Source organism: Saccoglossus kowalevskii, chromosome 18 (genome assembly GCF_978046115.1).
Source record: "Saccoglossus kowalevskii chromosome 18, keSacKowa6.1, whole genome shotgun sequence".
Classification (NCBI taxonomy): Eukaryota; Metazoa; Hemichordata; class Enteropneusta; family Harrimaniidae; genus Saccoglossus; species Saccoglossus kowalevskii.
In genome coordinates, this window is record NC_140658.1 from 5,536,918 (window position 1) to 5,553,797 (window position 16,880).

The following is a 16,880-nucleotide window of genomic DNA, read 5'->3' on the forward strand; positions in this document are numbered from 1 at the left end:
CAGATGATTAACATAATTCTGGATTCCTTTGTGTATGTGCAACTCACACATCGTGTGTCTGTTTTGTAAATTAAATCAACAATGAGCCAGAATAGGATGACTATCGCGCAAATGTGAAGTAACAATACATTAGAGCAATTGACTATATTTTTGAGTGAATTGAATTGAATTAAATTTTTGATGTATTAAGAAAGAGGTATTGCGGTGTGTCGGATGGATATTCCCCGGTAATTGGATTAAAACGAAAAATAGCCTGATGTTCAATATTGTATTGTATTCTGTGCGCAGTTAATGTAGTTAATGTAGTCCCTTCTACATTCTTTCTATTTTCCACAAGACATATGGTACATATCTAGAACGTGTATTACATAATTAAGTCTTGAATTGATGAATACATCCAACACACATAGCTTCTTCACCATAATTATAACAATATTACTACGCTACACTAGTCGCAACAGTGGTGTTTTTTCGTGGTGTACCATGTTTTTTGGTAACAAATCAAAAACATGAAATCTTCATGGTATATATGGTATATATGTTAATCAAGGGTAATTAAGACAACGCTGCCTACAGTATTTTATAACATGTCAATATGTGTTGTTTAAAATGATATTAGGTTAGGTGTGACACCCCCTGTAATACGCCTTAATATGATAAAAAAAACAAGCACCAAGTCATATTGGGAAAGCAACTCGGAGAGTAGGTAAGTTAGTTTGTATTTCCAAATTGTGTTCATATTGTGTGCATGCATTGTGTATATAAATTCCATGTCATGTTCATTTCTGTACAGAAGACAGTCACATATTCTTACCTGATATCTAACTTGAAAGTATATCCCTTGCCCCGGATGTTTTTTTTTTATTCATAATCAAAATGATTTATTTGTAAAATCTTGCAAAGACACTGAACAAAAGCAGTTATCAGTATACATATATAAAGTTGTTCACTTCAAATTAGTGTAAATTAATTAGTATTAATAACTACGTTATTGTTCGATTCAATAGAAAGACCGCCAAATATAATATGAACATTGTCAATATTTTCTTTGTCAAATTCGGGTGGGACACTGTATACTGTCTCGTTGCATTTGATATATTGCATCATCTTTCCCTCGAGTACAAAGACACACGTAATCATGTAAAAAAAAAAACAGATCAAGCAAGTTTTACATGGGTGGACTTAATTCATGTATGATTAAGATTGTATATGAAAAAAAATGACTGGACAAGCTTCAGCTCCAGTTAATCTTCAATTTTCTTAATTGTTACTTTCTTACCCAGATAGATTTAAATGGATATTACACAGGTTTTAGAACTGTATGTTATGATGACAGAGAATTTAATCCATGCATATTTACCAACTGGTTTGTATTATACATAATTAAAACATAGCCGGATGTTACTATAATACTAGATTATATTATAGTAACAGATTCCACATACATATTTATGACATGATATCTACCATATTACATTTTTTAACGCTGTGCGTCGACAATTCACGGCACGTCATTCTGTCGTACTTATAAGTAGTCTTATTATATTGCATTTAATAAATATACGTGATTATGAATTAACAATAATCAAAGTTGCGGAAAATAATTTGTTTATGACATTTGAAATTCAGGCGTATTTATATGTGATGTCAAATAGATATTATTGACATGGAAGATAAATTTATATTTATTCTAAAACATGTCTTTTTAACTTATCAATTTTAACATTTCAATTTTGCTAGTTTCAGATGTAACTATATTAAAATATAGGTATATTATATCAATTCCATTGTTGGTACTTAAAACTCAATTAGGATTCTATTAATTCATGTATTATCAAATTCGCTAAAATGCCATGTAGTTATGGCAACATGTTTTACAGTACGCCTTGGTTGGAAACAAGTTACAATACAACTTAACCGTGGTCATGTTGGTAGGTGTATCGACAGACGAATTGAAATTCAATATATTTTATGTTAACATGTCACTGAACTTGTGTACCATGCTGATTTATTGTTATCAAATATCTTGGCCAAGTTGTCTTCATTTACGTAAACTTTAACAAGACGTTTAATTCGGTCTGCTCTAACACATACTATTCCATTAAGGGTATATTTATAATATACATGTATTCTAAAATTGGTTAACACGACTATAACCAAGCCCTTGCATGAACATAGGCGGTTCTCCTCGGTGCAACATAACATCTTGTGCCCCGAGGATGTCAGTCGGGAACTCTTTTGCTTGTAGCACCTGGTGTCCTCCAAGGGTCACAGTTGGAATCTCGTTTGTTCGTAACATCTGACGTGTCATTATCTTTCACAAACAAACAGAATCATTAATAATCTCTAACGAGTCGGGCATATCGGTTATGGACAAGGGTGTCAATATCATCCACAATCTGAACTTCTCTACACATATGAACGCCATTATTTTGAAGGCTCGGACATTAGATCCAAAAAATGCACTCATGCAACACGAATCAATATTTGTACATTAGTCTGACCCTCACACACTGTCTTGTTTTGTTTCACTGTGTACAACAACGGTGCTACTATAAATATTGTTAATATCACGCAACGTTTGGTTATCTTATTATATAATCTACTGCATCGAAACTATATAATAACACAAACATAAATGATGAAACACACCACAAATAGACAAACGTATAGAAAACCATAATATTCTGGATTTTAAGACACTTATTATCCACTGAAGTACTAATGTCAGATTTGAGACTTAGTGAAATGATAAGGCATTTACTGAGGAGCGGACACTGTGCGTCCCAGGAATTGTGAAGAACCCACTTACTATACATTTGGGTTTTACGGTTGGGGTTAAAGTGTTGGTTTCAAATATTTGTTTTTTCTCATCTTTCGTCTAACATGGATTCTAACTTGATTTTACTCCCAATTTTCGGAAGACGGAGCTACGTCATGGAACGTATTTCTATGGGCTATGCGTGAGTTGCTGTGGAACGCCGGTCGAACTGCCGGTGAAAACAGCAAAAGTCGAGAAATCTAAACACCACTTCATTCATAGGCCACTTGGAAGATTTACTATTATATTCATAAAGTAATCATAATAATTAAATGGACTGAAGATTTATATATTCCTAACAAGTTTGAATGTTCTGTCCCATACGTGAACGCATTTGGGTATAACCGATATGCAAACATATGGGATTATCTAAAAACTTCATACTTGGTATAGCCTGAACACGACTAATGAAATCCACCTCTATTCAAGAAAGTTATATAACTTTTTTTTTTCCATAACCTTCACTCAATTCCAGAATGATCCGAAATATCATTTGCCTGGACAACGTTCATACGGTACTTCACACAAATAAACTCGTGTGTTCGTCTCGGGGCCTCTTCAATCTGACACGAGTCTTTGTTCGATTCAATGGAAAGACATTTTTCTCAATTGTTAGTTTCTCATGTAGATTTCAATGGATATTACGCAGCTTTTAGAACGGTGTGTTAATTTAATCCATGCATATTTGCCAACTGGTTTGTATTTTACATAATTAAAACATAACCGGGTGTTACTTTAATACTAGATTATATTATTTCACTAACGCCGGCTTGATAGTGGCACACGTGCGCATGAAAGTACAGTTTTGCAAGATTGCTAGCCCAAGGTGGGATACACGTACAAATAATCGACACATATTTAGACTAATAACTCAGTTGGTCACACCTCTGTATATTCATTGCTTGAGTATCAGTTAGCTATTTTTCGTTTTAGGTAGCAAATTCGACGATACCGTGTATACAGCCAGACGAAGCCCTACCCGGGCCAAAACGTCATGAAAGCACGGCTATACCAAACGTAGCATGTTACTCTTTCTCGATATTTTATTCATTTCCGTATGCTATATCCGACATGACAGTCAACTTGAGTACAGCCAGAGAAATTATTCTCGAGAAAAAAAAAAAAAGATGTATTATTTCATGCCTATCTGCAATCTGCACTTATTGCATATACGTACATAACTGACATAGAAAAAAAACATAGGTCGTGATATATATTTTATTTTACATAGCGTCCACTCAATTCCAAAAAGTTCCGAAATATCATTATCCTGGATAGCGTTCATGAGCTTCATAATGCTACTTTACATAAGTACACCTGTGTGTTCGCTCAGCGCTCCTTCAATCTGACCCTGTCGGACTGCCCAGGTGACCTAACTCAATATCCGTCTTTAACGGTACAATTCTGTCCTCACATCAGTATAAACTTCCGTTTACTGTCAAATTCATCGATTCAAGTGCCTGAATGACTGACAACCGCTCGCTTGCGATTATTCGACTGTGTGCATGATCGGCTAAACAGTACGCTCTATACTTTATGCACAATGAAAGCACACCAACACAAGATGAATGTGTACGTATCACACCAATGTGAATGCACACCATAACATGTTGAAGGTATATCATAACAAGATGAGAAAATGAATGTACGAGATAGCATGATGAAAACACAGCATGAAAACATAATGTTTAGCATACTATTTTGTTTTTATATCATAACATATGATATCATGAAAAATGTGCATCATAACATAATTAATATACATCAGTGAATATAACAAAATTACCAGAATACCAGTCAGATGGTTGCTTCACACATAACCTAAATGTTCCCTCCTAAATATTATTTTTAACAAATCACATATGAAACGGTTAGTTGGTACCATCATTGGTATAGTAACAAATTGCTCAACATTGTCAACAAAATATATATTAAAATAACACATAAAGCATACACAGATGTGTTAGGTTGCAGAATATACATAAACATAAATACTATATATGTCTATATGGGGGGGGGGAATGGACGATCTCTTCAATTTATATCGCTTATAAATTACATATGTTTCAGTTAAAGGGCGGTAGTAGTAGCGCCACGCATGCGCGAGATATACGGGTCGCATATAAACAAAGATGGCGACTGTGACTGTCGTGCGGAACGAGTACAAAGTGAGACGTTACTAAGCTTTAATTAGGTATATTTTAGATGATATGAAGGTATTGAAAGAGTCAATGGCGGTAATTAGAGCAAGTCGCGCCCAGGTCAAACCTCATACTTGTAATTTCCAGAAGAGCGCATTGGATTGTGCGAAAATCAATGATTATCAACACAATTGTCGCACATGCGCAGCGCGACGACTACCACCCCTTAATATAAATTACTTTCACGCAATACATGTTCGAGTAATAAAAAAAAATATTTGCAACGCTTCATTTTTCAGACACAATAGGCGATTAGCTTAAATGTTAGTCCGTACTTGCTGTAGCTTGAACACGACTAGTAAAAAATGAAAATAATGGTCATTTCACGAAATGATATTTAAATGCTTAATTTTTCAGACACGATGAATCTGTTGGGAGGAACCAAGTTGTATGTAATATGGATCATCTACACTTTTGGTAAGATCAGCATGATATTACTCTACAATAATTTTCTCGTTATTGCCCGGATGTTCACTGAGTAGTTATACTTGAGTGAAATTGAACAATACACGGAGTGTAACATGCTCATTCAAGAACCCAAACTTGCCATCCTGTAAAGTATGCATAACCTTTATACGATGACCCGTACATACATAGTCCGCTACATGAAGATCGGTTCACTACATAACAATGGCATAGTCTCTGTTGCAATTATAATATGGGCAAAATGGCTGCAAGTCTGTTGTCTTTTAATTGATCACAAATTGTCTTGCTACTTGCCAAATATCCGCAAACAAATTAGACATCATTGGACATGTGACCAGTTAAATTGTTTCGGAAATTGTAATGTATCAGATTTATTAAATAACTTCTAAAATTACAATTCAATATATGGTCACGAACTGTATATTTTTATTTGCTATCTGTCATATTTATGCAATTTTTGTATTAAACTCAAGTAAAGTGCATGTCTCAAGTGAGCATGCGTCAACTTTGTTATGGCGTTACCAGTAACACACTTTCTAACAATGTTTTATGGCGGGCACAAATTTAGGTACTTTACAAATTGATGATAACGAATCATAAGTCAAACATAAATATGTATCATGTCACTTGTCATTCATGAATGTATTTGCAAACCGGACTCACTCATGTAATCCTGAATGATCTATGTACATTTGTTTTCATATTTATTAATGTTGTTATTAATATGTACATGGACAAGTGTTCCAACATATAGGGTGTATGTACCATTTATGAATGAAAATGGTCCATAGGGCGTTTCAGCATGACCAAAAAGCAAGTTGGCCACCATTCGAACGTGAAACGAATTGTCATGGACATGTTTCCAAACATGTTTAATGTATGTATTTGAACACAAACTGAAAAAGATTGCTAAATATACCTTTTCAAAAACCAAGATGGCTGCCAGTCAGTCATCTTTCATCAGGTTTCCAAACGAATCGTCATGAACAAGTATCCTAACATGTATAAAGTATTTACTAAAAATAATAAAATGGCTGCCAGTTGGCCACAATGGACTAGATCACTGAATGACTAAACCACTGCATTCATGGACTGACGGAGACCGCATTATATGTCCCCGTTTTCGAAATTCGACCGAACGTGACTAAACAAAACGCCAGAGGTAACGTTCCACTTGCAGATAAGACACATATGGTAAAGAGATTATTCATTCAATGCATTTTCAAAAACCAAGATGGCTGCCAGTCAGTATTATTTGATCAGGTCACAAAACGAATCATCATGAACATGTATCTTAACATGTATAATGTTTATACTAAAAAAAATGGCTGCCAGTCGGCTACCATAAATCGATTGACTACACTCCTGCATTCATGGACGGACGGAGACCGAATTATATGTCACCGTTTTCGAAATTCGGCCGAACGTGACTAAAAAAACGCCAGAGGTAACATTATATATGCAGATATGACACATATGGTAAAGAAATAATTCGCGGATAGTACCGGAGATGAAGTGTGGCATTGCTCGAAGGTATATTGACATTTATCTCGTGTTATGGACTCGAAATATTATAAACACTTTTCTACCCACAATGCAAAGCGGGAGTTCCTTGCCGACCATTGCCGTTTGTCATTATTTGTGACGACACATATGGGAGTAAAACAAATATTGTTGCTTCTCACTTAAAGAAGGAATTCGTAAATGTCGATATCAATATTAGGATACGGTAATAATAAAAATATCGTAAGAAAAAAACATGTGCAAAAAAACAAAGCAAGTGCAATATGAAAACCATAAACATTAAACAAAATTGTAGATGACTAACTGGCTGTAAACGCTGAGCTCGTCATGCCACTGTTATTATAATGTGTATATTGCTTTATTAAAATACAACTATAGAAATAATCCTATATTATGCAGTTCTTTCGTTTTATTACAGAGATTAATATTTCATAGAACGTATGTGTGTTCGTACATTTATCAATTTAACAAAGCAAAAGTGTGTTTTCTAAATCTTTTCACCACCAGATTTTCTTGACTATTTTTTTCTTCAATTTTTGAAATATATATTTTTCAATGTTTCTGGGAATCAACCCTAATTTGAGAGTCAATTGACAAAATTTGATTAAATTTTCAGTTTTTACTCAAAACATATGGCTATTTGTGTCCAAATCTTCTGCAGGAAAATTGCAGACTACGAACGGTTCTATTTTGTAAATTTATGATGAAAAAAAGGGAACTGGTGGTGAACAGGTTAAGAGGAAGAACCTGAAAGATGAAAGAAAGTTAAACATTTGCTATAAAAGTGTTGCATTAACAGTTATTATTGACATTTCTATGGGTGCTTTAGCCTCACTGGTCAGTATATGTTTTTTAGTTTACAATAACAATCATAACCTAATTTGATTATCAACAAGTAGTATCAAGCAAGGATGTTAAACAAACAACAACTTATTTTTCGCCATATCTGATCACGTGCCATGAAATAAAATAAATAACAGTCGACATGACGCAAAATCAAATTACACACATGAAATTAATAATTCAATTGATTAAGATTTAATTACACAAATCCAAACAATTACGGATTAACAAAACCTAATTACACCGTTGTTAAGCACGGTTTTTGTTATTCTAGTCCGGGCTTAGTATTATAGATTGTCCTTAGTTAATAAAGTAAAAACATACATGAAAAAAAAATAGTATATTAATTGTTGTCTCAACAGTGCATTCAGAAAAAAATATAGAATAACAGCTTAGTCACAGAAATGAATCCCCGGGGTGAACAGATGGTCAAACTATTATACTAAACAAACATGTATACCCGGACGCAATCAATTTGATAAACAATTTATACATAAAACAGAATAGCATATGTTAGGTCAATGTACATAACACTGGAAAAAATACAGGAACAGCACGTGGCAAAAATAATAATAGTAACCACCGGGTAGTAAAGAGTCGGTCAAACACAGAGACAATAACTGTTTTTAACAACATTTAAAGATTGACAATACTGTTAAACACGGTAGCCATCGATTACTAATCACTCAGTCGCCTCCAAGCCATCACCCAGGTAACAACCTCTGAAATATGTAATTTGTACAACCTGTGTTTACATCAATATCTGTATTATGTGGGATTATATTTATGAGAACCCAGTAATAAAAAACATACGTAGAAATGTTCGTTTCACCACAAAATACGGTAAAATTTATAATTTGCAGAGCATGCTGGGGGAAATGTTAATAACTGTTGGTACATATTTTGACAACAAATTATCGTCTTCTATCGAACTCATAAATGCTGAAATAACACAATAAAGTGGATATATATGAATACTTCCTTCACCTTTATGTCAATGTATTACTATATTTTTGGTTTTGTTATGCTTCTGTCTATAATGTCTTGCCTTTTATCTATTTGACATTTTTGTTTGTAAAATCCAAGGTGACAAATCAGTAAATATTCTGCCCTTTCCTCCATTTACTCATCGAATTTTAGGATACCATTATAAAGTATTAACACGCAACAATACAGAGTAATTTGCGGCTTGTGTATATTGATAAAAAAGAGAAAAGGCGTCAATATTATGTTTTGCAGAGTTGTTTGACCCTGAGTTATGTAATGTGGCTTGTAATGTGCTTAGTATAGATTTTACCTACCGAGCTTTGTAAATGTTATTTCTTGTCTTGTAATTCGTGTTAGAGAATCAAATTTACTTCACTTTTTCTCTTTCAATATTTATAAATATATCCCTTTGTATATAGATAAACAATTGTGTTGGTTGAAAAATGTAAGCTTTTATAAGGGTTTAAGTGACTGAACAACAAGAAATGCTCTGTCTGTTGCCAAGCTTCAACTGATGATATCACATATTTAAACAATGTTTTATCAGTCTTTTAAAGGAAGCGGAATAGCACTTTTCTCAATGTATAAAACAATGCATTCTGGGAAATACAGGAACAGCTGGTTAGATAATAAATCAGATGAGGAATAACAATACAAATTAATGTAGTCCACGTACTTCCTTTAGTTCAACAACATATACTATACAAATAATGTGGCTGTAACACGGGCCACTCTACAATAATTAAAGTTTAAGTCTAACCTTGAAAATTAGTTTAGTTAATAAAATCTCAAGCTTGTCTAATGTCTTTATATACAGATATGCAAATTAGCTTATGTGATGTCAGAATGAGGTTTGGATGATGATATTAAAAAACTAAAACTCTATAATATGTTTCAATGAGCTATAATAACCGCTAGAGGGCGACACTCAACAACATAGGTAGCGGTTACAATACTCCCATGTGATCAGTTATACTGAGTACAATAATGCAGCCAGCTTGCAAACAACTTTGTGCATCACGGCGCTGTAAATTCAGGCATTATTTTTTTCAGAAAGAAGTTTGTTTGACAAAAAAAAACACCATTAGATATTTGAGACAAACATCGATAAATAATCATTGAGGACAACACATGTCCGTCTGTTTATTTTCTGTGGACACAGGACCTCTATACATGAAAACATACATAAATACAAGCCATTGGAACACTGGTATTTGTAGTTCGAACACGTACCCGTTTATGGTTTGTTTAAACAATGCTAGTCACCAGCATTTAATTATAAATGTTGAGTTCAAGTATTCATATAGTGAATCACATTAAAACAGCCCCTTACACAAATATTATTAACTATCACCCACTTAGTACATTCAAATGTTCATGAAATATTTTAATGATTAATCAAATCCAATTTTAAATTCAAAATCTTAATCAACCGCAATCATTCTTTCCCGACTGAGCTAAGTCTTGTATGCAAATCTGTATGCGAAACAGGTGCTGTCCAGTTAATTTCTGCTTAGAATTAAAAGAATAGTTACTCTAGTACCATATTTAATGAACTTGCTTGAAACTCAATCATGCCAAGGAATATACTAGCCAATAATCAGCGGATATAAACAACTTGTACCAATACAAAAACACGCAAAAATGTGTAATTTATAGTAGTATAGTGCTAGAGTACTTGCACTCATTTACTTGTAAACCTAATACTAAAAACTTAATACACCAATACATACAAATTTATCATTACAAATATATAGGGTGAGATTAGTTCTGAGTTTATCAATATTTGACATTAATTTTTAATTATTATGTCACTCTATGATAATATTTAAACTTTTAAACTTTTTCGGTAATTCTTTTATTTTTTTTATTATTATTATTGTTATGTTACTACTTGACCATGTTTATATTGTTTGATTATATGAACTGTGTGTGTCTAATCATTATTACATCATGTTTAAAGTGTTGAATCCCATAATTATTTTGCATTTTTATATCATTATTTTGTTAATCTAACGTTATGTCACTCTTTAGTTTTTTTGACCAAGCGTAAATAATTAAAAATTATATTAATTATAATATATTCATACTGCTTTCGCCTTGTAATGTTAGTATTTGATAATTTGTTTGTCCTGCATTATCTGATATTTTTTTTTTACATTTGTTCTATTATTATGTTATTGTTTGGCAATGTTTGTAGCATTTTGTGTCTGTATTACTAGGTGTCTTAATGACACCCAGCACAATGTGAAATACAAGATCACACACCCGGTTTCAAAATATAAACATCTTTAGCGCTGATTACCAAATAATAACAATACAAAACTAAAACAGTGTAAAAATGACCAAATAATAACGTGTAAGAAATGATAAAATAAACAAATTATCAGTGTATGTTATAAATATGTATTTTATTGTGTAAAATCAATAGTAAAATGTGAGCATTTCTAAAAGAGGTAACGTTGTTTTAATGTTTGTGATATAACCAGATAAATTTGTTTAAAGGTTAGTTATCTACATTCAAGTCAGAACAGAGTATAGATTATCAAAGAGATAATGCATGTAACAGATTTACATAGATTAATAAATATTAAGCAAAATATTCAATTTTTAGCTCCGGTTTATGGAGACATCATGGACAATCCTGTTCTACAGTCATCCTACCATGAAGCTGCCAATGATGTTGATCGAGCTATCTATAAAACTCTTCAAGCTATTCAACAGAATCGAAACCCCCAAAATCCGGCACAGTTATTGAGACTATTCAGATTTCCATCACAATCTATAGTAGATGTTTCCAGACATGAGGAGGTCTTTGAAACAACAGTTGAGATTATGAAAGACCATGAACAAGGTAAACAAAACATATTTAACTTTAATAAATTTCTCAATACAAAAGCAATTCCAAATTCCCGAATTAATTATATTTGTGCATGTATAACCTACCAGACAACAGGACAGGACAGGACAGAAACCCCGGAAAACAGTGGAAACTTTAAAACAGTTTTTAAAATATAAGGGAGAGAGCGTTGGTTGGTACAACAGTGACAGCTCGCGATGGTACGTGTGTATTTCGCTGAGTAAATATGAACATGACATGAGCGGTGAACTGCGATTTTGCGCATTTGGAACATTCCAAATCTTCCGGTTTGTTGACTTTAGGGTACGCAATAATTGCAATCACATATACGATAATAACGCTATCTATTCGGGAATCAGGAATTGAATATAACAATATAGACATCGTAGTTATTAATCAATGATTTAAACATAGTTATTGTAACGTGAATATTGTATTGTAAAGACTATTTGAACAATTATTTTCAGCTCCTGATCTAACTCCAGAACTAGTTGAAGCTGTGTTAAGTCTGTCAGGTTGTGAGAAGCCCCCAATAACATGCGAGGATATGTGTTTTCATTATAAGTATCGTACCGTCGATGGCACCTGTAATAATTTTGAAAATCCGACACAAGGAGCTGCCATGACCGCTTTTTCCCGTATGAGAGAACCGATTTATGAAAATGATTTGAATGAGCCAGTTGGATGGAATATTGGTAGGCTGTACAATGGGTTTCCTAAACCAAGTCCGCGAGATGTCTCAAACAAAATTGGTTCAACATACATTTCCTCAGAAGATCCTAAATTAACTGGCCTTGTCACTCAGTTTGGACAGTTTCTAGACCATGATTTGGATATAACACCACAGAGTCCAAGTTCTGTTACATTTAGAGATGGTACTCCTTGTAGCGACATATGTGCCAACGATCCACCGTGTTTCCCTATTCCTGTCCCTGATGATGATCCACGCATCCACGATGCAGAATGTACGGAGTTTATCCGATCCAGTGCAGTGTGTGGAACAGGCAGTCTTCAACATCCAAGAGAACAGACGAACGCAATCACATCCTATATTGATGCATCACAAGTTTATGGAAGTAATCAGACCGAAGCTGAAGAACTGAGAGATTCTAATGGTAAAGGGGGCCTGAGAGTTGGGGATAATGAGACAGCAACTGGACGACCACTGCTGCCCTTTGACGATGACTCTCCAATGGCATGTCTGAGTGACGATAGCATGAATGAAGTGCCATGCTTTCTCGCTGGTGATGTACGAGCCAATGAACAAATTGGTCTTACTGCTATTCACACCCTCTTTCTGCGTGAACACAATCGCATCAGTAATATGTTATCACAGATCAATCCACACTGGGACGATGAACAACTATATCAGGAAACACGTAAACTCGTGGGTGCTACATTACAACATATTACATATGATCACTATTTACCAAAGATTCTTGGTGACGTTGGTATGGAGTCTATTGGTGTTTACAGTCGTCATGATCCACGCACCAATGCGGCTGTGAACAATGTTTTTTCCACTGCTGCATTTAGATTTGGTCATGGTACAGTGAAACCAATTCTAGTCAGACTCAATGCAACTTTCCATGAAATCCCAGACGGTCATCTCCCACTTCATCTAGCATTTTTTCAACCTTGGAGAATCGTTGAACAAGGTGGTATAGACCCCGTTATCAGAGGACTCTTTGCCACAGCTGCTAAAGATCTCCATCCTAGCGAAATGCTGACAGATGAATTGACAGAACACTTATTTGAGCTTTCACACACAATTGCATTGGATCTGATGTCCCTTAATATTCAAAGAGGTCGTGACCATGCCCTACCTGGCTATACAGAATGGGTTGAATTGTGCAATGAAGGCCGACATAGAATCACTGAATTTAAACACTTAAAGAACCTAATATCAAGCAATGATTTGCGTGCAGAACTCCAAACCCTGTATGGTCATGTAGATAATATCGATCTGTATATTGGTGGCATGGCAGAAGATCCCATAGAAGGCAGTGTGGTGGGTCCCACGTTCAACTGTATACTGTCTAGGCAATTCAAGAACACAAGAAATGGTGATAGGTATAGTATCTTTTTTATACTTTGTAATGCAATTGTATTTGATATTTGTATAAACAAATAATGACAACAAACAAGTCACTTACATTTAGTTCAATTCAAGTTAGCGTTTGTATACTTCAAAAATAAAAAATGCAGCATAAATAATTCGAACTTGGAATGTCATTAAATTATTTAAATATGTTACAGGTTTTGGTATGAGAAACCTGGATACTTCTTAGAGGCACAACTAGCTGAGATAAAGAAAACTTCACTTGCCCGCATAATATGTGATAATACAGACATAGATCAAGTTCAGCGTGACGTCTTTTTAATCCCAGATGTTAGTGGTGGATTAGTTACGTGTAACGACATTGAGGGTATCGATCTATCAGCATGGACCCATCAACATGGTATGAATAAATGGTGTATACATGTTTTTCATTTACACCCAACAGGCTTTAGTTTTTCATTCAACAATCACTCTGATTAACATCTGTTCATCAAAGAGTATATCAGAAACCTATGATTTTCTCTTTTACGTAATATGACGTCATTTAATAATTATGCTCTTCTGTTTGGCTTCAGATAACACCCCATTATCTATTCAATGTCCTGATGATATCACCATTGAAGCTAATCATCGTCTTACCAGAGTAACATGGCCAGATGTCGCTGTAAATGATGATTCAAGTGCCTACCCGCGTATGATTTGCTCACACAAAAGCGGCTCACGTTTTTCACATGGAGTGACAACAGTGACATGCACAGCTACTGATGAATCAGGATATTGTGCATCCTGTAGTTTTTCTGTTATTGTAGAGCGTAAGTTAAAATAGATTTTGGCTACTTTCAACATATCGATGAATTAGGATAGTCTGAGTACAGTCAATAAGTGACGTGCATTGAACGCATGATAAGTTGTATAGGGAAATAAGTTCAATAACACAAAACAAATGATTGACAATCGAAAGAGTCAATCCACAAGTTCAAAACAGGTACACTAATTAAAAGTACATAGTCAAATCAGAAAATTAAACTTACTTAAGGATTAACTATTCACTGGGTTTTAATTTTGCTTATTTCGCTAACTGGAAAATGCGCTAAATTAAAATCCAGTGAATATGTCAAATTTAGCGTAGAACTGATTATCTAAATGATATCTAAATAATAAAACCGTGAATTTAAAACCCATTGAATATGCATGAAATGGAAAATTTAACCCAGTGAAAATAAGATATTTTACAGTACGTGAATTGTTGTCAGAAGTTTTATAGAGAAAGACACTTGCACGTGACATCTTCCATATGTCATTCAGTGTCAGGATCAATGCTTTCATGGTGGCATTATTTATTATATTATTTCAGTAGCATTTATGTCATCTGTGTAACGTTTTTATCATATTCAACCACAAGCTCATTGTTCTCGCCTAAAAGCCCCATGACTGTTTAGGCTAGTGTTTTCTGTGTTTACCTTCCTTGGAAATGTAGATATGACATATATTTATCTACAGTATTTGAAGCACGCAGCCCACAATGCCATATAACTGTACACAACAGAGGTGATTTTCAGGTTTAGTGACGATTTATATAAATTATACAAGTTCAGAAGAGCAGTTGTTGTATTCATAGACTGGAGTGCTAAGTCCACAGACGACCAAATTCTGTATTTAAAGATTGTGACGCACTCCATTTTCTGTCTAATCACCATTGTGGATATGCTGTCTTCCCTCTAAACAAAGCTCCCAACAATAGAGTGAAATCTACTATCAAAATACTGTGATACCCTTTTTTTAGAAGTGGTATAAATCAAATGTGGATATTAAAACATTCCAATAAACTTTAAAAAAAATGAAATCAAGATAACTTCCAAAAGCATTTTTAAAATAAAAAATCGTTCTAGTGACACAAATATTTAGTGGTTGTATAAGATACTATTTCACTTACCTTGTTAAGAACAAGACGGATGTATTTCTTCCACACTGGAGGTGCCATTATCAGTATACATGAATTTCGTATTGACAACATATTTGTCGAGTTTGGAGGATATATTTGTCAACAATCTCAGATTTCAAACAGATGCCATTTGTTTATGACTCAGAAAGATTGATACTATCGAACCATATACAACTTTTGTCTAAATATTTACTATTAGGTTTATTATTTCCATGTATACACATACGCATTAGCATTTAAAAGCGTTATACGAATTTTAACGTAAAGTCACTAGTCAATTTCCCCATTTCTTGCAGGTCACTAGTCAATTTCCCCATTTCTTGCAGCTTAAGATGAGACAACAATGGTCAAGATTAAAGTGGACCAGAAACGACTTTGAAAATATTGGCTGTATAAACATAGTCGGGGAGGGGGTAGAGAATGGGAGCGTGGGTGGTATAGCAATTTTGTGGGATAAGCATGATAATTGGTAGACTACTTCAATATGTCTCATATGTTTTAATATATAAGTACATTCATTGAGACAAAGTGTGTTGTTTCTTAGTTGTTATTTATTTTAATGTCGTTATTAAAATTAAGTTTCTATCCTAACAAAGCCTTTCTTACATTAAGCAAATATTCGATACTTCGAATATTCGAATACTAGTATGTGATATCGATACAGCAGTATAGAGACAATCAAATCACTGCATCAAGTACATCTTTCTTAATGACACTTCGTGTATAAGCTAGATTATTAAGTTATTAAGTACATAGCTATATTTCATTTGAAAGGATTGTTGGATTAATTTTGCGTAGTCACTTATTTTTTGTTATTTGCAATCTTTGGTGTATGGATTTAACAGGTTAATATATGAATTGAAATAAAGGAATGCTATAAATATAACACTGGGAAGATTTGGCTACAGTTTTTCATTCTGTGGAAAACGTATCTACGAAATCTGTGTACACCCTTTTGCCATTTTCGATATGATTGCGTGTGTTACAAATGCATAGGCAAATAGTTTATTCAAAATCAATATTCAAATCGCCTGTCAAAGTATTATGTGTGTCGGCAGGTCCTGGGTTTGAATTTTGTATTGGATAGAACATGAAACATCATGTACCCTCAGCCAATGTGACAGACATGTGGATTTGTTTAATTTTGAATTGGCCATTAATAATCTGCCAAGAACACGATCTATTTAAGTGTGTTAATTGAAGTTAGCGCAAAA

The 16,880-nt window shown here is 34.0% G+C and overlaps 1 protein-coding gene across 1 annotated transcript; it reads left to right on the plus strand.

Moving 5' to 3' along the window:
* Window positions 1-685: 685 nt before the first annotated feature.
* On the plus strand, window positions 686-16,561 carry LOC100375993 (peroxidasin-like). The gene is made up of 7 exons (XM_085492805.1): window positions 686-706; window positions 5,380-5,439; window positions 11,417-11,656; window positions 12,130-13,735; window positions 13,922-14,124; window positions 14,300-14,536; window positions 15,963-16,561. The coding sequence occupies exons 2-7, from the start codon at window positions 5,385-5,387 to the stop codon at window positions 15,968-15,970; spliced, it is 2,349 nt and encodes a 782-aa protein (XP_085348931.1). The 5' UTR covers window positions 686-706; window positions 5,380-5,384; the 3' UTR covers window positions 15,971-16,561.
* Window positions 16,562-16,880: the final 319 nt, after the last annotated feature.

Bases quoted from the DNA above. Each gene is read 5' to 3' on its own strand.
- LOC100375993 (XM_085492805.1), top strand. From the start codon at position 5,385: ATGAATCTGTTGGGAGGAACCAAGTTGTATGTAATATGGATCATCTAC. The intron at 5,440-11,416 runs GTAAGATCAGCA...TTCAATTTTTAG, and splicing joins ATGGATCATCTACACTTTTG to CTCCGGTTTATGGAGACATC. The intron at 11,657-12,129 runs GTAAACAAAACA...AATTATTTTCAG, and splicing joins TATGAAAGACCATGAACAAG to CTCCTGATCTAACTCCAGAA.